The sequence below is a fragment of the Ursus arctos genome, unplaced genomic scaffold, assembly GCF_023065955.2.
Source record: "Ursus arctos isolate Adak ecotype North America unplaced genomic scaffold, UrsArc2.0 scaffold_25, whole genome shotgun sequence".
NCBI lineage: Eukaryota > Metazoa > Chordata > Mammalia > Carnivora > Ursidae > Ursus > Ursus arctos.
The window spans coordinates 35898520-35920815 of NW_026622930.1; the positions used below are offsets into that span (position 1 = coordinate 35898520).

Genomic DNA, 22296 nt, shown 5'->3' on the forward strand with positions numbered 1-22296 from the left:
AGAGCAGGAGAGAAGACTATTTAATGACTTTAAAGTCGGAACAAGGCACAAAGCAAACCGCAAGGTTAAAGAGAACGTGAAATAATATTCCATTAATTACGAAAGTGTACACAGAATAGCCATTACATGAGAATCAGGTTGTAAGAAAGGCAAAGTCCTTCCCTTGTCTATCATTTCCCCTGTAGTGATCACATGGGGAGCCACGTGGACTGTTGTAGTTGGGATAAAATTCTGCTGAGATGTACTTAAACAGTAATTACTGTTTACTCAGGACAAAAAAAACAAACAAACAATTTAAGGCAGGTGATGCAAAGAATGTAGTATTCATTACCCTTCCTGCCCATGGCTCCTCTAGGAGAACAAGACCAATTGCTTTAAAAAAAATTGACTTAAAAAATGGCAGGTGGTGGTAATTTGAGGTATGTATTTATAAAGCTGTCCCAAACATACCATCCTGCCATGAAAGTCTTCCTATTTTTTCCTGCAAAGAATTAACATAAACTCAAAAGACGGGCATGCGCAGCGTTACTGGGAAGCTCGGGGAGCTAATATGGCTTGTAGGCGAGACTCAGTTCTGCACCTTCAGGACCCTCTCCTCATATTGCCCCAGACATCATATCCCCTAAAACACCGATCAGACCCCATTTGTCAAAGGTAACTGCATATACTGAGAGGCTTGGAGGACATGGCTGAAAACACGACAAAATCACTCTGGCTACAGAGGCAAGAAGCTTCTGCGCCACTGCAGAACTCAGGACACAACGAAATGATGAGGGCAGAACATGTTTAGAGCACACACGCACAAAACGACTCTGGATTTTGACATAATGTTCTCTACGGACGAAAAAAAATAGATTGTGACCGAGACTAATCATGCAGCTTTTACTCTAATTTCCTGTCCTGCAAGTTAAAAGCCAAGAACTGTTGTTGAACTTGCATCCCTGAATTCACAGATGAGCCAAACCCTCCTTGACTCATTCCTCCCCTAACCCCCAGAGATCTCCAATGAGCACCGCCCAGCCTCTGAAGCCCGAAGTGCCTCCGTGTAGAGCTCGGCGTTTTCATCTCCTTTCTGGGCTTTGTGGACACTGAAGCACCAGGCGTTGTTGCTTTAGCTCGTCTTTTGCATTCGGTGATTGTTGTTGTGCATGTTAAAGGCCACCGTTCTGTTTGGAGATACTCCACTGAGCATGAATGCATATCTCTCACACAAGCAATTGTCTTTCCAGATGTCTCAAAGTCATCCTTTTCAGATTCGAAGTCATGCTAGTGCTTAAAAAACTTCAAGACAATTGATTCACTCCTACTCCTCGGTAAATTTCCCCAACCATCTGCTCCATATTAGCAGAGATGGTGCGAGCATGGTGGTCCGCCCACACTGCTACTGAAGACCCACAGGGCACTGTCCAGAATTTCATCATTTTTAAGGAATGGTGAGGTGGAATTATCTAGAATTATCATATGATGAGCCCTCTAGGCTGACTCTGGAACGCTCTTCGCATGAACGGTCCTCCTTTCTTCCCTAGGGCTCTGGAGGCCAGGCAGAACTTAGCCACTGCCTAGGAGAATTGTCAGGTGTGTGTGTTTTGCCGTGTGTTTCATTTTCGTTTTCTCTCCGTTCTCTAAATGGTTCCTTTCTAAAAGTACTTAACTTCCTTTGGAAGAAACTCGGTTTCCCCCATCTTCTTCTTCCCTTTCTGTTCCTAATGGTTCTTGAAATGAAAATATTCTGCTGAGTTTCCTTATGTGTACTTGGCAGCCTACTCAATAACTTGTAAGAGAGTAGCTGGTGCCCTGTGGCTCTCACAGTTGAAAGAGAAGGCACATTTTGCGTCCTGGCATCCAGACATAGAGGCTGAAGGCATAAAGGGTTAGATAATCATCTCCAACATGGTGCCAAACATTCCTTTAAAGCAAAACCTCAATTTCTAATCTTCCATCACTTTGGTCTCATGGATGAGTTTGCCTTTGCGAATGCAATACTACTTCTTTAAAGGCTTACCTCAGGTCAAGTATTTCTTTTTGAACACTCTACCTGGCGAGTTTATTAACTGCTTACAAGAACCTCCACTCCACATAATGTACATTTTTGTTGACCTCAAGTGTGGGGTTTAACTTTCTTTAATTTCCCTTTAAATTGTGAGCATGGTTGTTATTTCTCCTTTGCTACCATTTAAATATTATTTCCTCATTGATGGTTCTCTGCAAATTGTGTCTGGTTACATCCACTGCATCTGGTACTTCTTTTATGGACCAGAAATCTTCCAAATGGTTCTTTGTGTATCATGATCAGACATATTGTTATTGGAGTCTCAGGACCAAAACTTCCTTCTTGTTCCATGTGTGTGACTTATTTTTTTCATTTCCCAGTTTACTGCTTCCTGGTTTAGGCTTGCTGTAGTATTGCATTCAGTAATTGTTCTTTGAGTATAACTTTTCTTGGCAGAAATCAACCCAGATTACTTACCGTGACATGGCTTTGACTCTGGTGGTAGTCTTTTGTGTTTGCAAAATAGCCCAGGGAGTCCATTAATTCTACCAAATAACCAATCATTTGATCAAAAAAACAAAGTTGTCAAACTAGCTACTTGATTAAACCATTAGATTGGGATTAAATTGCTGTATCCTGTGCCATTAGATTGGGATTACAGTACATTGTATGTCGTGGATTCCAAGCATACTGCAGATCAAATTCTTGTCTCTAGGTTATTACTGGTGTGATGGATTATCTAATTTTTAGTGGCCTAAGTCATGTATTTGATCTGTAGGATGAACAAATGCAACTCCAATAATACACCTGCAGAACTACAACTCAGTATGTGTGGTCATGAATAGAGGGTGCAGGATGGGAAGGAGAATGCTGACGTCTATTCCAGCTCTGCCACAACACATTTCTTTTGACCCATCTGGACTTGAGTTTCCTCATTTGTAGAATGAGGGAGTTGGACTATATTTTCTGGGGCCTCTTCTAGCTCTGAAAAGTGAAGACTCTACCCTCCAATGGAGATTGGCTGCCCCTTCTTGACTCTGGAAAATGGTCAAGGGTCAAGGATCCTTCTTCAGATCCTTCTTTTGGATCTCTTCTGATCTTTGGCTTCAGAATATAGTTTTGTTTAATCTTATGGCAGGAAACACTTTTTAGTGAAATGAACTACCTCTTGCCATGAAACAGGGAATACATGGTTAATTTGGTGGAATGACATTAACTCATTTAGGTTGTTTTATTCTTCATTATTTTACTTAATAATGAGCTCCTATGACCTTGAGGTAATGAGTGTCTCCACCCAGACACTAACAGTCTCTCTCCAGGTTCTGGTTCTAGGTGAGAGGGTGATCTTCTCACTGTGAACAAGTTAATCCCCGTGGTCCAGTAGGGAGGTGATGGCCTGGGGAACCATTTGCTTATTGGATGCACACATCTGGAAAATTCTCCTTGGTGGAGCAAACATACAGCACTGACTTTTTCATCCATATCAATGAGAAGTGAGGAATGGCCCTTTAGTAAGATGTAACTATGCAATAATACAACAAACCTGGCTAACAGCATTTCATTTATTACAGGGCTAAATGCTCATTATTGTCTGTAAAGAATGAATCCATAACTTCTGCAGAGTTATAGTTTATGCACAGTTGACTTCCATTTACAGGGGAAGAAAGTCCTAGTTGTCTCTAAATGTCAAGCTTTTACTTACAAAACTCTCGTTTTCTTTTAGTTTGGAGGGTGTGTCTGTGTCTGTGTATGCGTGTGCGTGTATGTGCATGTTTAAGAAAATGTTTAGCGACTAGATGGGAGAGCGGGGAAATAGGACTTGCAACATGGAAGAAGGGAAAACACATTCCAGAAATTCTAAACAAACAAACAAAACCCAAACAACTGAGGGGATGTCATGGAAGGTCTTAACAGAAAAGACCCACATCATATGTTTCTCTTTTATGGACTTTCTCCAGGAGCAGAAGGGACTAGAAAGATTGGATTTTTCCAACAGAAGGAGTGTGAATCCGGAAATTTTTATGCTAAGATTGGTGTAATTTGATGCTGCAAAGAGGCACTTTGCTTATGCAATTGAAATAAAAAGTAAAGTGCCTACCTGGGTTTTTCCAGGGTAATTGTAAGCAAATAAGACCAATTAGGAGACTTTATCCTCTCTAATTAAAAGCTAGGAAATAATTCACTCTGTGATAACAAGAATCCCTGGCTCTTTGGAAGAGGCATATAAAAAGGGCACATCATTCTTTACTGGGGGCTTTGACTTTCCAAGACAGAGGGTCCTGTTCTATAGAGCAAAGCATTTTGGAAGCAGGGGATAAACAGATTCAGAGCTTGGTACCTGCAGATCCATCCCCTAAATACACGTTTGGGACAATGAGTGTAGGAAATAGGCAGAGGCAATATATTAGTACCAGCTGTACTTGGACAGTGTCATTTAAACAGAACAGGGAGCGGATGTGGGCCAACCTGAGAATCCCTTCAGGTTGAAGCAAGTGGAAATATGGAAGCACATTGCTTAACCTTTGGGGACTTTTAAACATTTACTTTTTCATGCCCATGGCCAGGTCTTTCTTTTAGATCTGGTTATTATTGGGCAAGGGAGAAAGTGAAATTAAGGGAGGAAAAGGGCATGCGCCCGGAAAGGGAGGGAGCAGGAAAGTTAATTTTGCTGAATAAAGAATATTTTAAAACCTAGGTCTGCCATATTCTCCCTCAATCAGTTTGATTAAAAAGCAGAAATACTACTTTCTTGAACATAGTTCATTTGTAATTTGCCATGACAATATAAATATGGAAGAAGAATAAGGCTACCCATCAGTGAAAGCACTTCCAGGGTGAATCTTTGGCAGAAATGTGGGCCCCACAAAATTCAGGTGCTGCTTTTCCTTGGCTTTGTAAATTTCCAAAAGTTGTAACATTTTCTTGTTTTCTTCTTACTGTCAGGCATTCCTCTAGAGGTACCTGCTGGTTCTGATAGCTTTGGTAGAAACAGACTGAAAATGGAAATGAATATAAAATACTTTGTCTTTAGGCTAATTTGGTATGGACTTGTAAGGCCTGAGGAAATTGGTAAGTTAGTACATTTCTTAAAATAATACAAATAAATGCAAGACACAAAGGTCGAACAACAGATTCGGGAAACAAGGTTAGTAGAGTATTCCTGTGTTTTGTAGAAGACATGGGGTAAGGCCACCAATACAGGAACCGACTTCCTCTTCTGGTTTCTGGGTGATGATTTCCCGTCGGCTTCCCGTTCGTGGAGGGGAAACGCAAAACGCAACATGGTCTTTGCCTTCGTGTGCGACACGGTCAGCCGGCGCTGGCTGACGTCCGGCGGGCTCAGCATTCTCCTGGAGGGTGCGATGCGGGCGCTTCGGGCTGGTAAGGGGGACGTGGCAGTTGGTGTGCTGTGCTTGCGGGGGGCTCCCGGGGTAGGAGCAAGGCTCCGTGCAAAGGGGCTTCCTCTCTGGTCGCGCCCTCCTTCCTGGCTTGAGCTTGGCCTCAGAGGTCGGCGCCACTCTCACCCTTACGTGGGGTGGAAGCCGGTCCCCCAGCAGCCTCAGATAATTGAACAGCAGCCGTGACACTCAGAGCAGCGTTTCTTCTTTTTCTTGGGGTGGAAAATGGTGAGGATCGCTTCGTCAAAAACCGCTTTGAGACCTTTCTGAGTTAGGGCCGAGCATTCCAAGTAGCACTGTGCTCCGATCTTCAACACAAAAGGGAGAGAGAGCGGCGTGAGAGGGAAAGAAAAGAGAAAAGCAGAGTGGTATCAGCCCCCTGCCCAGCCAAGCGCTGCGTCTGCTTGTCCCACAAACAGCCCTGGGGTTGGTTTGGATTGTTGTTGTTTTGTTTCTTTCTTTTGCATTTCCATTTGCATCTACTATCCTAATTTTTATATTTTTTACTTTTGATATGAGCAATGAATGGTTGTGGATTGCCTTTGGTTAAGCAGTAAGTTCTGAAAGTGATCTATAGCTGCCCATTCCTAATATGAGAATATAACAATGTAAAAATTGAGAGAGGATTCAAAAGCAGTGACTCGGTTTAAATATACTCTGTGAACAACAGGGCTACATGATGTTGTTTTTAGCACCCTTTCATATGCGTGCGGAATGTGTGAATCTGGTACAAGTGAAGTGTATCTCCTTCTGTATGCGGGAAGGGAGAGTGTCGACTTGGTTGGTAAAGCATAGAGAAAGGGAGTGGGCGATACGGTTTGACAGGTCATTCTTCACTACAGTGCACATCTGGTGAAGTCTCTCTCAGCAAGGTAATATCCAATTGGTATAATTGTTTGGTTTTAACATACTCTAAAAGGCATATTTCTAAGGAGTTGAAAACCCAAAGCATGTAAAATAAAAATGATAAAATACATTTACTGATGGAGACACCCTCCTTGTTAGCACACGTTGTAAGTGTACTTAAATGATAAAAATATTTTGTTCTTGCTTAGGGCTTCATTTCAAAGCTTTTGATGATTTCATACTATGGTGTATTTGATAATCACAAAAATCCCTTTGAGGAATGTAGGAATTCAGTCCAGAACTATAGCTTCTCATTTAAAAAATAGCAAACCAGAGCAGACCATGTTTGGCAGTCAAATTCATGAGACTGTTCGCGTGAGGGAGACTCAGAGTTTTAATTGCTCATAAGCTTGGTATGAGCAAATGATATGATGTGGGCCTTTTAATATTAGGGACATCTGGAGAAATGCTTTTATTATATACTTCACATTATAGGAATAACTGAAAAAGTAAAGCAGATTCACAAGAGGGTAGTTGGATGGTGAGGCCTTGGAAGCCACAGCAGAACATGACTAAAGCAGGGGAGCAAAATCAAAATCACATGCCTATTCCAGTAGCTTCTGTTAATGAGGAAAGCAGGGCAGGTGCCAGACAGGAGGGACAGGTGGAAACTATGGCAGACATGAAGCACACATCCCCTCTAGGGCTGGCAGTCTTACTCTGCTGTGGACCATCGTTCCCATGCTTCCCTCTTGCCCGTCTTTGTACAGTTGGACTTTCGGATTTTTAGTTGATAATTACCAATTTAAAAAATACTCTGTGGGCCAACCAAGACACTAATGTGTGATTTCTTTGGCAGCGACCAGCCAGTTTGCAGTGTGGACTAAAGGAATTTGTAGTTTAGCTTAGGGTAGAGTGAGAACAGCCCCAGAAGGTAAAATGTTTTATTTAAGGGCACCCAACCAGAAAGTGAAAGAACTAGACCAGAATCTGGGTCTCTTGGCGTGTGTTCTTTTCTTTGTTCCTCCACAGTTACCCTTATCACTCAGCTCTGCGTGGGGCACCTGGGGGGCTCAGTCGATTAAGCATCTGCCTTCAGCTCAGCCTGGGATCGAGCCCCACGTGGGCTTCTCCCTCTTCTCCCTCTCCCTCTGCAGCTCCCCCTGCTTGTGCTCTCTCGCGTTCTCTCTCAAATCAATCAATCAATCAGTCAATAAAATCTTAAAAAAAAAGAAACTGATCAAAAATTAAGCATGAAATAAAGTTTTTCTGGTTGGGTCCAGATATTATGCACCTTTTTTTCCCTATAAAGAATAGATACTGTATGAGCTAAAGGAAAATACCCACAGAAAAGATGTTGGATATTAAAAAACTATCTTATGGTTTCATTTTAACCACGGTTTGGCCTTTGGATTAAAAAATGGCTTTTTTATATGCAACTGATGAATCACTAAACTCTACCACTGAAACAAACAATCAAAAATTGACTTTTTTAAATGGTTAAAAACAGTTGGATGCAAAAGATGGATAAAAAATAGAGAAAGTTTTCCTAATAATGTCATGAAATGTCATCGATTACATTTTGGGATTGTAGCCAGTGCTTGCTATGAACATGTGAAACGTACACCACTCTAGAGAAGAAAGATGTCAACTGAACAACTGCTTGTAATGTCCTGCCTCTTCTCTGTCATCCTGAAAAAATACCCAGAGAGTGCTGTGCGGCCGTTCTATCTGGAATGCCTCTCCACTAAGATCACAAGCCTCCCTCAATTCCGGAGATTACAGGAGAGCTGGGCTCAGTTCACACGTGGGGCTCTGGGTGGGGGTATGGTGTCGTCCTCCCTCCAGAGTGCCGTGAGCCGCATGGCAGGGCTTGCTTTCTGGAGGTGGAGGAGGAGCCCACCTGTGTCTGTCCCCATTCGGATATTTCTGAAGATAATGAAACAGTGGATCAAGGCATTATTGTGTAACTGGGTTAATAGAACATTGTTTCGGACTGATAGTTCCAGGAAAAGTAGCAAACGGATTTGGGGTGTGATTTGGGAAATATGTGTGAGAAACAGAACCCAGTTAGAAAGCAGCTATTTTGTTAACCATGTATCAAGGGCTCTGAGGGTCAGAGAGAAGACTTCATCACCGGGTTCAGGGAAAAGGCACAGCCACGTTATAGACATAGCTAAAAAGAAACCACCTCATTTACGACCTCAATGGTGTGAAATGGAAAACTGTCTCAAGGAAACATGGCTTTCCTTACAGCTTCCTCTGCCTCTTGGAGCAAAGGGACCTACATAGCCAAATATTTAGAATGATCCGTAAGAGCCCAGGATTTGTGGATGCTTGTTTAGATACACATGTTAGCAATCTGTGACATGCTTTGCCAAAATGACTTATTTTCCAGAAAAAAAGTAGAGATTGAGGAATGTACACTGAGAGAACACTTTTCTCATAGCTTTTTAATAGCTGGAATTTATCACCCCAAAGCTGGGCAATTTATCAGACATGTACAGAACAGACAAGAGTCTGACAAGAAGAAATTAAGCAAACAAACAAATGGACAAATAAAACCCACAGTGACCAATCGAGTGAAAGAAAATCTCCTACTTCTTCCAGGTTGTCCTTGCGGAGGTGGGACAAGTTCTAGAATAAAATAGAGCGTAACTGGAAGGAATAAAGGCAAAGAGATCTTCCCAGCCATAGATGCTTCCCAGAGGCACGTGAATGTAATGACAACTATAGTTTGCTGAGCTGGACCTCACATTTCATTGGGTCACTTAATCGCTGTAAGGACTTTGCGAGGTAAGTCTGTCACCATTCTCATTTGGAGCTCAGCAAACTGACGCTAGAGTGAAGAGGTTACCTCTGGAACGGCACACAACGAAAACAATGTCAGAGGTTTGAATCTGTCTGTCCTGTGAGCCAGAGTCTTAACCACTCTGTGGGGCTGCCTCTAGCACAGGAAAAGAAATGTGGCCGAAAGAGCAAAACTAATGAACAAATGGAGACGTTGTTTTGGATGTAGTGAGGGCGATGAGGGAGGATTGGGCCAAAGAGCGAGGCATTTCCTATAAATGGAGAGAAGAGAAAATATTAGTGGAATAAACAGAGGAAGCTGGTATCTAAACAACCAGTGAATAACCGAGAAGTTTTTTCTCTCTTATTAAGAATTAGGAAAGGTGCAGGCAACTTGAAAGCCAAGAAAAGGAAAAGGAACCCAACAGCTTGTGCGATAAATTTCATCGTAACAAATTGCTCAAAGAGGAAAAATGTTTCTAAGCTGGATGGATTTGCAGCTGATTTTTTGTAAGATTATAAAGCAGAGATTGCCAGCTCAGGGGTGGATAGATAATGTGCGTGCACTGCTCGAGTGTAGGTTAATGTGGAGTGGTGGGGATTGTGGCAAACTGAAGGGTATGTACCTTGTCTAAAAGACTGTTGAAGGGTTAGGGTTGCAGTTGATGAGGAAATGCTGGCCTAGCGTTGCCAGACCTGATTTTTTTAAAGAAGCCAGAAATGTGTATGTATCTTCATGAGAACTTTCCATTGTTCAATGTTGGCCACTAAATCACATTAAAAATACATGTGTGGACTGATGAAAGCATTTGTGGGTGGAATTTTGCTTATCACTTCCCACTGTACTCCCTGTGCTTTAAAGGATGCCTTTACATGTACTGGTCTCTCTATTTGGAATTTTTTTCTCCCTAGTCCCCAGTTGTCCATCCGACAAACTGGCCCTTATTCTTCAAACCTGGCTCAGATGTCACCTGCTCTGAGAAGTTGTCTTGGAATCCTCCTTTCCTGAATGTGTCCATCACTCCCCTTTCTCTGCTACCTCAGTACTAAGTATTCATTTAGGGGACAGGCTTTTGTTTGCTGGTCACCCTCCTCTTCTGGCCTAGGGGCCTCTTGAGGGAAGGGGCTTCATTTTGGCAACCCAGACCCCAGCAGTGAAATAACCAATTTTCAGTGGCCATGAGAGAAGAAATGGCTGGCACACAAAACAAGGAGGGTAGCAGTGAGTTTTGCAGTTAGTAGGTGGGAATTATTATTATTTAAGATTTTGTTTGTTTATTTAACAGAGAGAGAGAGAGAGAAGGAGAAAGCAGGAGCCAGGGGGAGAAGCAGAGGGAGAAGCAGAGGGGGAAGAAAACTCTTCGCTGAGCAGGAAACCTGATGCAGGAACCCTGTGATCATGACCTGAGCCGAAGGTAGACGCTTAAACACCTGAGCCACCCAGGCGCCCCAGTAGGTGGGTATTAAAGACCCCGGTTGATTAAGATGATTAAACATTGAGTAACGCCTGGGTGACTCAGTCAGTTAAGCGTCTGACTCTTGGTTTCGGCTCAGGTCATGATCTCACGGTCGTGGGATCGAGCCCCGTGTCGGGCTCTGTGCTCAGCGCAGAGTCTGCTTCAGATTTTCTCTCCCTCTGCCTCCTGCTCTCTCTTAAATAAATAAATAAATAAATAAATAAATAAATAAATAAATAAATAAGTCTTAAAATAAATAAGTTAAGTCTTAAAAAAAAAAGATGATTGAACATTGATTACAGGATTTCTGCAGCAATTTTGCTGTTTTAAACCCACTGGTTTAAGCAGACTTGTTCCAAAGCCAACGGGAAACAGGTACCAAGACAAAGAGTGAGAACAGCAGTAAGAAAAGCACAGGGTGAAGGGGATAGCAGGAGAGGCCAGAAAGAGGCTGGAGGCTGAACAAAGCAAAACGTTTTGTCAAGGAATACCTCAGGAAGTCTGAAGTCAGAAAATACAGGTTTAGGTTGTGTCAAATGGACTTGGGAAAGAGAATGCACAGAGAACTATAATCTTCGAGCTATGGTGTAGCAAGGCGCCCAGCACATGCCGGGTGTTCGGTCAGTTACTGACAAGTAAACCCGGTGATAGTAAGGACATGCGCAAATGAGGAAAGCTGGCTGGAGATTAAGAAATGCAATAATGACAAGAAGAGGGAGGATCAAACAAGTAGAAGGACAAAAATGAATATTTATCATCAATTGGTACAAAATATTTATGCAAATGTGGTTGATGTTTGACAAGTGTAAAGAATTGTAAATATGTATGATATGAAAATATCCTTTAAAAATAAAATGCCCTTTGAGACTAAAAAGAGATTGATGGATGAAAAATGCTTTGGACGTTGAAAAGTACTGAACAAAAGGAACCGAATATGAAAAATCTGAACTAGCAAAGCATTTAAACTATGGGGAGAATATGCACATTAAAATACAGGGCTTCAGTATATAAAAAAGAAGCCCCAAACCTAAGGGTTTCTTTTTTTTTTTCAGAATAGAGGAGGGAAGCAGAGGAGCATGGGGGTTAAAGCGGTTTCATAGCCCAGCTCTGCCTTCGCCTCTCCGAGCCTCAGTTTCCTCTAGGAAAGTGGAGCTAGTAATACACACACCTCAGGGGGTCGCTGTGAGGATTAATTAAGACAAGGCATGCAGAGCGCTTGGCATAAAGCCCAGCACACGGCAAACGCTCCGTAGATGCTTGCTGTTATTATGAGCTACTTGACAGGAAAGTCAGGGAGCAGAGAAACTTAGAGCATCTCTATAATTACATGCATTGTGATGAAACAAGTTAAACTCTTGCTTGGATTTCTTCTAAATTGGATTTCGTAAGCTAAACATGATTCGCTCCGTTTCTGAGAGCAGTTGCTAGGAGAAACTGGCAAAAGGCAACAGAGTGGTGAACTCAGCCATTGTTCCTAAAATAAGTATGAAACGAGATGGCGGCTGTGGAGTGGCTTCTTTTCAGAGGGAAAAACAACTTCCTAAATGAGAAGTCAGGCCAGGACGCCGACAACATGTTGGTGGAGATAGGACAGAAGCAAGGGACACAGAGACCAAGCTCCTGCAAAACGCACCAGCTGATTCTCTGGGGGGACCTCCGGGTTGTGAAAAACGTGTAGCTGGGACTCACATACAATTGTCTGTGGAGCCATATGTCTGTGTGCCTTAGTGAGGGAAGTTAACTGGAATGTGTGAGGAGGAGGTAGAAGAACCTATAGGCGTGTACCCATTTTACAGGAGGCAAAATAAATGGTTGGAGGAGACAGTTTACACCGTGGTCAGGTGCACAGGGGTGACATCCACAGATCCGGATTAAAGTCGCTCATGTGGTTATCAGCTGTGTGAATCCAACATGGTCATCTCCCTAAGACTCTGTTTCCTCACCTGCAAGGGGAGACAAACACTGTCTGCTTCAGAGGGTTACCAAGAGGCTGAAATGAGACAGAGCCTGTGAAGTGCTTAGTATCGCGAGAACTCAATGAATGGCTCGAATGAGTAGTCCTGACATGATATTCACGGAAGTAGGAAGTGTTGTCTCAAGTATGTATGAGACATTCTCATGTATTGCATCCATAAAACAATAGTTCTATTTAATTCATTTCTATTTGAGTGTATCGCTTAGTCTTGGTGCCTAGAAGAACATTTTAAGAAGAGAAATGCATACATTTTTATTCGGGAAGAATTTGTAGGTTCCTTCCTGACCGGTTTAAAAGGGTGACTCCTTCTCTGCCCAGGGAATGCGTTTTGCAGGGTTAGTTACTTTAGAAACTTTAGTTACTTAAAGATTTTATTGATCTATTTATTTGGGAGAGAGAGAGAGCACGAGCACGAGTGTGTTGGGTGGGGGCTGAGAGACCATCTTAAGCCGACTCCCCGCTGAGCTCAGAGCCCGACTTGGGGCTCGATCTCATGACCACGAGATCATGACCTGAGCTGAAACCAAGAGTCAGATGTTCAGATGACTGACCCACCCAGGCGCCCCCAGAAGCTTTGGTTCTTTAGAAAAAGAGCAATTTCTGAAACCTCTAGCCTGGGCCTAGGGGTTTGTGACTAAATCAATGAGGTGGACTGAGGTAATGGAAATATGATTGCAAAGCCTCCTCTTGCATAAAACACCTCCTCCTCTTGTGTCCATTTTGGCGTCTGCTTTTGTACACATCTGGGTGGTGACTGGGAGACAAAGATTTGGTTTAAAAAATTCCCCTGTCAGAATCACCATTCATGCGACGCTCTCAAGAACGGAGAAAGGTCGGTGAAAACAGTCCCAGCTGTGAGCTAGTTGTGACTGACTGTCAGCAGCTGGTTACCTTCTGGTCTATGCTGATCTTCTAGACGCTGTTTGTGGCACAATCCAGCCTCTCAGAGTGGCTGTTCATTAGATAGTGAACGAATACAACCCTACCAGACGCTACTCTCTTTTTCCCAAGGAAATCACAAAGTGCCTTTTATGGGGTCATTTCAATGAATTGCATTGATAACAAGCAGTGAGATATACAAATACATATCTAATGACTCCCCTTATTCACACTAAATACAGCCACTGGATATTCGGAAGGTTGCTAAATCAAATGATAAGTGCTTCAGTGGTTTAAATTCACCAAGTTTCTTTCCTAACAAGGAACAGACAATGGTGGCTGGGAAGAATGCTAACCACCAAATGGTCCCTTCCAGCCTACCTAGAACAGAGGGGACAGCGTGAAGCAGGCGGAAGGTCCTTGAACACGGTGCACTTTACAGCAAAAGCCTACGCGGCTCACCCCTTCCAAATCATACACCAAATTCTTGTCTCAGCATATATTTAAAATGAAATTCAAATCTGACTGTACCGCTTTTGCAAGCTTCACACCATGCTCGTAAGTGAGAGGTTTCTCTTTCATATACAGCAAACGGGCCAAGGTTTTGGGGTCATCGCGGAGATCAATCTGGCAAAAAACAAAACAAAACAAAACAAAAAAACCACATGTGATAAACTCACTTATTTTGTTCAGACCTAACCAGCGATTTTAACCGCGATTTTAAACTGTGACATGGTAGAGTCCCCCGCCCCCCCCCCCCCCCCAGCTTATGATCTATGAAGTGGCTTACTTTTCTTTAAGGAGGCACACACACATACCCATGTTACACTAAAAAAGTAAAGCAGTTTCTTTGTAAATGTAAACATCAGGCTTTCCATGTACTTTCTTCTTCAAAAGCAAGTCCTCTGGGAGCTGAGGACTTACTCCAAGTATCCCATGGTTGTCTCAGGCATTTCTGAAATTTCCTTTTTTAGATCGCACTTATAGGAGATGCACGATGATCGATCAGTTTTATTTCCTTACAGTGATGCCTCATTTCATCCCAAATTGTATTACTCATTTCTTAGTAGTCTGTTTCCTGGCTCTGAACACATCTTTGTCTTCACCCTCACTGGGATAAAGATTTGCTTCCTGTGAGGATATTCTAAGGAATGTCACTGCAGGCTCTGAAGGCACGTCCTAAAGAGGAATTCCCAAAGGCTCTGCTCAAAGAATAAGCATTAATCTTTTCAAAGGCAAGACTACTTTGAAAATGGCATATAGGTTTGGATTAGTTTTGATAATTTAATTAAATATTTTAGTTGCTTTAAAATCTCACTGTGTGTGTGAACCTAGGCATCCATGAATGGGTGTAAATGTGGGCTTGAATTGTAAAGAAAAACCAGTATATTCATATCTTAGAGTTCCATTTATAAGCACATTGCTCAGGTTTACTAACTTGTGGGTTTTTTCTTTTTTGGTCTTGATTGTTCAATGCAGTGCCCACCAATGGTAAAATCAGCTCAAATTGCACAAAGGTGTTTATGTCCTGTTACATATTTTGGCAACGGGGATCCAGGCTCCATCAATATGGCCAAACATTATCATCTGGAGTTAAGGTAAAAGATTGCATTTTGGGGCGCCTGGGTGGCACAGCGGTTAAGCGTCTGCCTTCGGCTCGGGGCGTGATCCCGGATCCCTGGGATCGAGCCCCACATCAGGCTCCTCCGCTAGGAGCCTGCTTCTTCCTCTCCCACTCCCCCTGCTTGTGTTCCCTCTCTCGCTGGCTGACTCTGTCTCTGTCGAATAAATAAATAAATAAATCTTTAAAAAAAAAAAGATTGCATTTAAACAATGATCTTTCAGAGTTGAAGCATTAACTATACTCTGACTTTTAGATGTGTTAATTATCTGTCCATATCTTCTCTGGGAAGTCCTTTTATTATTTTTAAAAGTTTCTCTCTGTTAAACAATGTAAAATGAGAAATAGAAAGCAGGGGCATATGAAACAGATGACAATAAAAATGTATAAAAAACAATAAAAATGTATTATTACATTTCTGTGTCTTTGGATAGTAATTTAGGTTTTAACGTAGCAAAGAACACAATTCTTTCAAAACTATAAAAAGTAGGAACAATCTTGAACACATTTGTGCAATTGGCTTATGTTGGAAATTCAAATTATAGAACTTTATTAGCTTTCGAAACACTTCAAAGCCTTTGACAATCACAGGTTTGTTTATCTGGTACATCTGTTTTTAACTTCTTTCCTAAGATCCGGAAAACCAAGAGGTTTCAAGGGAACAGAGAAGAATGAATTTCTGTCTTCCTTTTCCAGTGGTGGTAAGAAGTTCCTGTCATAATGTGCCCATTCAGACTGCTGGGGTCATTTTGACATTCACACCTATTTTATGTCTTCCAAACAATTGTAGATTTCAGATGAAAAAAAATAGGCAGTAAGTGTGATTGACATCCCACCTCATTCCTCCCACTCAGGGCTGGAGAAGGGTGTTTACTTCAAAAAGTACTTCGTTATTTAAAAATAAAAAGCAGAGAGATTAATTTTTAAAGACCACATCGAAACCTCCTGCTTCACATTAAATAGCTCTATTGTTTTTTTGACCACAGGCTAAATAATCATGCAGATCTTAAGAAAGGCTGTTTTTCGGATTGATGTATCTGAGATACTGTTCTCTTGTGTTGGCGAAATAAGATGGTCAGGAGACACCTAAATTGTCTTTCCTTTTTTGCTGCCCTCCTGCCCTGCAGACCCCACCCACCATTGCCGCCTCTAACCTGGGTCCCTATGAGGACGTAAGGCACATGAGGCATGCAGTCCTTCAGCTCTGGGACCCATTCCTCCTGGACATTGTGGTAAGAGGCAGGATTCACGACGGAGAAGCAGATCAGAAACACATCGGTGTTGGGGTAGGAGAGCGGCCTCAGCTGGTTGTAATCCTCCTGCAGGAAGAAGAGCAAAGGTTTGTACAGCTTAGGAAAAGGCGGGTCCCTGTGGTTGGGTGTCCGGGGCAAGACTCCACTGCAGCGCCTTGTGACCCGGTTCCTTCCCAGCCCTGGGATCTGGTGGTTCCCTGCAGGTATTACTAGAAATAAGGGAGCCGTCAGTCAGGAAAACACCTTTTCCTTGTGGATAGAGATTGTAAATTGCTCCCTTTTAAAGAAGAACTTGAAAATAATTTTTTTAAGTAGCGTTAATGAAATAATTTACATACTATAAAGTTCACCTGTTTATATAATTCAACAAGGATTATGGCAATTCCCTGTCGCATTGGAATTATGTCGTATTGAATATGATTTAAATTAGTGTGCCATTGGTCAAAGCACAGCGATTCTCTTATACAATCTTTAAAAATTGTAAGCAAATTTAATTTAGAATAAGCTAGCTGTAAATGTAAAGCAAAGAGTGGTTGCCATATCGGACACCACAATTTTGTAGAAATAATACTGTGTGGGGGTTTAGAGTTCAGCATTTGGGATTTCCTTCCAAGTCTACCTAGAGGCCATAAGGTGGCCCAGTAAATAAAATACCAGATTAATTATTTTTTTCCCCCAAACACTTTTCAGATCAGAATATGCTCTGGTTGAAGAGTTCCTGGTTACGTAAGATGTTTATGTGTATGCTGTTTTAGTGGGAGACGATAAAGACAAAGCAAAACATCGGATCATCTCAACTTTGGGAAAATGTCAGCAAGTACCTTTTGTATGTGAAGTGCAGGAGAGTCTATGGTAAATCTGCTATTTCAATATAACGTTTTATATTTTCATACACTTTAGTAACACATAAGCCAAAAGTAATTTCATGTGTGTGTATACTTACACTGTATATGCTACGGAGACGTTCATGTCTGCACACCCCGCACTTGACATACTGGTCAGACACACCATGCATACTTCATGTATGTGTAGACACCATGTACATGCACACCCTAGACATACATAGGGCAAGGAAACCTGTATGTTCACACTTATCCCACGCATAGACATGGGCGACATAGCCATTAATTTATTAGGGTCCTGACTACTCTTCCGAACATTTAAAAAAAAATGATAAAACCCATATATGTTCATTGCAAAAATCCAAACATTACCTAGAGTAATACAGAGAGTAGAACTGAAAGCTTGTTTTCACCCTGTATGTGATCTCTACTAGTTTTTCTCTCTTCCCAGAGGGAGCCATGATTTAACAGTATCCTTCTGCATTTTATATATTTACTTATTTAGTTTAAAAAAGATAAATTGATCGCATAGTTCAATTGTTGTGCCACGTGATTTTTTAAACTTGATACGTGATGGATATTTAAAAATATCCACCTTGCTATCCTTCTGTTGACTCTCAGGATGTCTTTATGAAAAAGGAGTAGTATGTACCTACACGTGTGACTGGAAGGAAGTCCCTGGTGGGTGGGCACGTGCTGATCGACTGTTGAGCTACTCCAAGTACCCAGCCCGCAGGGACTCAGCACACAGGCTGCAGCTATTACCACTGCTAATCCTACTACAACCTAAGCAAAGGTTTTAATTATCTAAACAAAATCGGTGTAAGATGGCAAGGATGCTGAAAAATCCTAAGTCCTGAAAAGTGAACTAAAAGAATTGAGAAAATCAGTTATAGTGGCTCATTGATCACATTTCTCTTAAGCAAATCATCAGAGTTGGGTGCACTGCTGAATAAACACTGGTCATACTGGGCTGTTGGGCGGGGCCTGCCGGTTGCATAGCAGCTAAATTGTTCTGTGTGTGTGTGTGTGTGTGTGTGTGTGTGTGTTTTGGCGGTGGCAAGGCAGTGGGGAAGTGGACAGCTGATTTCTTGTCACTATCCCCTCTTCTTTATACGAGAGCCCTGTAACCAAACCTTCTTGCCCATGGTCTCTGCACTGCTCTCCTTTCCCTCTGGGGCTTTCCCTTAGGGAGCAGCTGTGAGGCTTCGGGTTCTTTCCAGGCCATAACTTACAGATGTTCGTGATACCACCTGCTCTCTGCCACTTCATCCTCCCATTTGGATTGTGATAAATGGATCAGGGACCATGCTGTTTTTTTCTCATGCCCTACTTATACCCTGTCCACAGCACACAGTCCGTACATGCCGCTCACGGAGTGGTGCAGCGACCTGCAAACGAGCACATGGCTTTCTGTCGGTCATTTATAGCCGAGTTTTCACTAGAATCACCTGGGGAACTTTAATAACATCCCTACACCCTGCTAGCCAACTACCTGCCTCTCTCCCCACACTTCAGGACCGATTGAATCACAGTTTTTGGAGAGCGGGCTGGGGTATCCGGGCCTTCTGGTGTCATCGGTTTGGAATTGACGTGGAATTGAGAATAACTGATTTGCATCATCCTTATCTTCCTCATTGCTGAGGTTGCGTTAAGGGCTTGGCAAGAAGGGCCAGGCATTGTTTCAGGCACTTACATGCAATACCTTGTTGAATCTTCACAATAGCACTGGAGAGATGGCAGCATCCATATCCGTATTTCATCGAAGAGGAAGTTAAGTTTTAGGGAAGATTGGTAATGAGCTAATGTCTTAGAACTATTGAAAGAGGGGTGGGCTATTTAGCCTGAATCCAGCTGCAGCTCTTAATGGTGACCACATTATTTGTTTCAGCTCAGAACTTTAAGTGACAGTTTAAGCATTTTTTTTTTTAAATTCAGTTATCTGGGAATCTTAATACAGACTCATGCTTTACCCAGGAATCTCAGAAATGTTGGACTTTGCAGGTTTGGTATTTCATGGCCTGCAGTTGCTAGTAAAGACCACCAGATGGCAGCAGACACTGTATATTTAAAACCTCAAAGCCGGAAACCAAGACCTGCACAGCCGTGTCCCAACGAGATAAGGTAGAACAGCTATCGAGTGGTCTGAAAGGATCATGTTTATTTGATTCTATACCCAGAAGCTATCAAAGCAATTCTGCTTCCATTCGGGAAGAGCTAAGAAGACCATGGGTTGCTGCGGGGCCTGTAGGTGGGAGTGTGAGAGGAGGTTGGGGTTTTGATCATTTACTCCTGGCAGGGTAGCCAGGGCCCTTTGTCCGTCGTGGGGCTTTATCTTGCTCGGTATTCTGGGTATCTCTTCCTTAGAAGCCTCAGTTCTACTGTGTAACTCCATTCAAAAAGATGGATTAATTGTCTCCTGCACTGTTAAAGATGCTTTATGAAGCCTAGAAGGTGAATAAGAATTGATTCTCCACTTGGGGGAAAGAAAACGAAAATGTAGAAGTAACTCCGTTTATTTGGAAGTGAGGCCGGCCAAGTTTCTCTTGCTCTTTGTTAGCTCTGTGATAGTAGAATATTTATTTGACTGGATCAGAGCAGGGCAGAAAGAGGTTTTAGAGCTCGGTTCGTGCAGGGGCTCCCCAAGTGTGACCCTGCCTGGCAGCCTTGGCCTGGGAGTGTGTAAGGGATGCACACCCTCAGGCCCTGCCCAGCCCTCCTGCGGCTGCGGACCCCCCCCCCCCCACCATCTGTGTTACAAGCTCTCCAGGTGACCGTGTTGCAATTCAAATGTCACAACTCCAGGTTACTGTACTTCCGGGTCCCCTCAGCTGATTTCATAGTTGAAGAAGCCAGACTCTAGACAGACTGAGTGATTTATTCAGCACCACAGAGCAAACACATCCGTAAAGGAGGCTCGCAGGTGGGCTGGCAGGGCTCCTGTCGCCCCCACTAGCCACAGGCTGCAGTGATGACTGTGGTGGGGGCCTCAGAATGTATAAAGGGAAGCGTCGTCTGGAGAGCGAGGGCTGGGCGGGAGGAGGTTGGGGGGTTTGAATTTGTACCAGGCGGTATGTTTTCCACAACAGGGCACATTTGGAGCCCAGCTTGGATGACTGCATGTGGAGATGCTGTAAAGGGGCTATGGGAAATGGAGACGTGGTCTAGCTGGTAGTTGAGGCCCCTTACAATGTTGAGACTGAGAATGGAGACTGCGGCGTGAATGTTTCTAGAGGAGACAGTGTATCAGTCTAAAATTACGGCTTGAGTGGGGCTTTGGAGGGCTAAAATGCACAAAGGGCTGGGGTGGATGGGGGGAGTTCAGGGGATAGGGAGGGATCTGGGGCAAGGTAGGCTTGTGAGTACTTTCCACTATCTTTACCCTGAAGGTGGGAGACTGGTTTGAAGGCAGATCTGGTGCTCTAGGATGACTGCGGTCCACTATGAAGAAAGAGCAGTTCAGGGGCAGCCTCGGCAGATGGCCACATGCCTTCCACATATGTCTGGAACAGCCATAGCGTCATGGTCCAGGTGGTGAGGAAGGGAAACAGTTCGACCAGTCCTTCTCAGACTTTAGGCACTCCCGAGTCTTATTAATGTGCGGCTACTCGTTCAGCAGCAGATCTGGGATGAAGCCTGAGAATTTATTTCTAACAAGTTTGCTGGTGATGCTGATGCTGCGGGTCCAGGGACCACACTTTGAGTGACAAGGAGAGTTGCACTGAGACCCCACCAACCCCAAGCCCACCCCATCCTCTACCCACATTCAATTGGAAATAGAATTCTGTTTCCAAGTCCTCTTGGGTTTAGTGACATTTATCCCAGATTGTAGCATACACCTCATTTTTATCTTCTCCCATAAGTACACTCAGATGTGTCAGGCTTGGTTTGGAAAATGTGAGCAACATCCAGAGGGGGGGAGTGTAGCAGAGTGCTTAAAAGCATGGGCCAGGGAGACACTTTCTCTGGGTTCACATCCCAGCACTGCCGGTGACTCTCTGTGACATCGGGTAAGTTCTCTCGGCCTCAGTGTCTTCACCTGTAGAATGGGGTTGATAACAGTGCTTGCTCCGTAGGGTTGTTTGAGAATAAAAATGCATTAGTGTGTGTCAACCACTTAGAGCACTGTCTTGAATTAGTAAGTCCCGTGAACAACAGCTGCAGTGGCCCCGCCCTCAGTGGGTACCAGGGCTGAATCTGAACTTCACTTTCTTGAAACTGAATAGTAACAAGACCCACATGCCTGCATACTCTAATTGTATGTGAATCCATGTCCCTACAGCTCCATTTTTAAAAAAATAATTTGAGAAGTAAGATTGTGTCCTACAGTTACTTTTACTGATAACTTGTCATGTTAGCAAACTCCTTCCTGATCTCCAAATTGCACACTTCTAAAACCACATTAAGATGCATAGGAGCAGGGGCTCAGTGGTTAAGCGTCTGCCTTCAGCTCAGTTCATGATCCCAGCGCTCTGGGAGCTCTGGGATCAAGCCCTGCATTGGGCTTCCTGCTCAGCGGGAGGCCTGCTTCTTCCTCTCCCACTCCCCCTGCTTGTGTTCCCTCTCTTGCTGCCTCTCTTTGTGCCCCCCCCCAAAAAAAATGCATATGAGCAGGAAAAGTTGAGTTGCTCATTGAGGAAAATGTTTGTTTTGAGGCATTAGGCAAACTTTCCGTGGAGGGTTGATACCAGATTCCGTGTTCCAGATGGCCCCTTGGGGTCAGCCAATGGCAATAGGGAAGGCTCATGTCCTTCCAAGCGGACCCTGTGTTGCCATGAATGAACCCCAGCTGTACTTGCCTCCCATGCCTCGTCAAGCTCTTGGGGGCAGAGGCGGTTCAGGAATCGGGACAGGTGAAGACATGCAGGGTGCAGTCCTGGCTGAGGGAGGTGTGTGGCTGATGGCCTTTCTCCTCTCACACTTCTCTGGTCACTGGTGACAGCTGAGCTGCTGGGGGCTGTGGCTTCTCCATGACAGACATCATTCCATGCTTGCCAACATACAGACAGCCCCCCATCCAGTGGGGCTTGTATGCAGAGAACCCGGGGGTTCACCTTGCCGAGAAACCCAGCTCCTGACACCAGGAGAGTCCCATTCTTCCCTGGCAGTGCCACCAATGCCACGTTTGCAAATGTGGCCTTTGAGATGTGTCTACCCTGGGGTTAGGCCTGAGGGGCCACAATCTAGGTGGGGCTTTGCCCACACGACTCGTGTTAGCCAAGGGCCCAATGATGGAGGAGGCAAG

General features: G+C 43.6%; 1 protein-coding gene across 1 annotated transcript in view; it reads right to left on the reverse strand.

Annotated features, from left to right (window-relative positions):
* Positions 1 to 3538: 3538 nt before the first annotated feature.
* RHOJ (ras homolog family member J) overlaps positions 3539 to 22296 on the reverse strand; it is an 81149-nt gene continuing 62391 nt past the window's right edge. The window contains exons 3-5 of the mRNA XM_026486912.4: positions 16111 to 16275; positions 13867 to 13962; positions 3539 to 5696 (exon numbers count right to left, since the gene is read on the reverse strand). Coding sequence (XP_026342697.1) covers positions 5550 to 5696; positions 13867 to 13962; positions 16111 to 16275 — 408 coding nt within the window. The 3' untranslated portion in view covers positions 3539 to 5549. The remainder of the gene's footprint in view (positions 5697 to 13866; positions 13963 to 16110; positions 16276 to 22296) is intronic.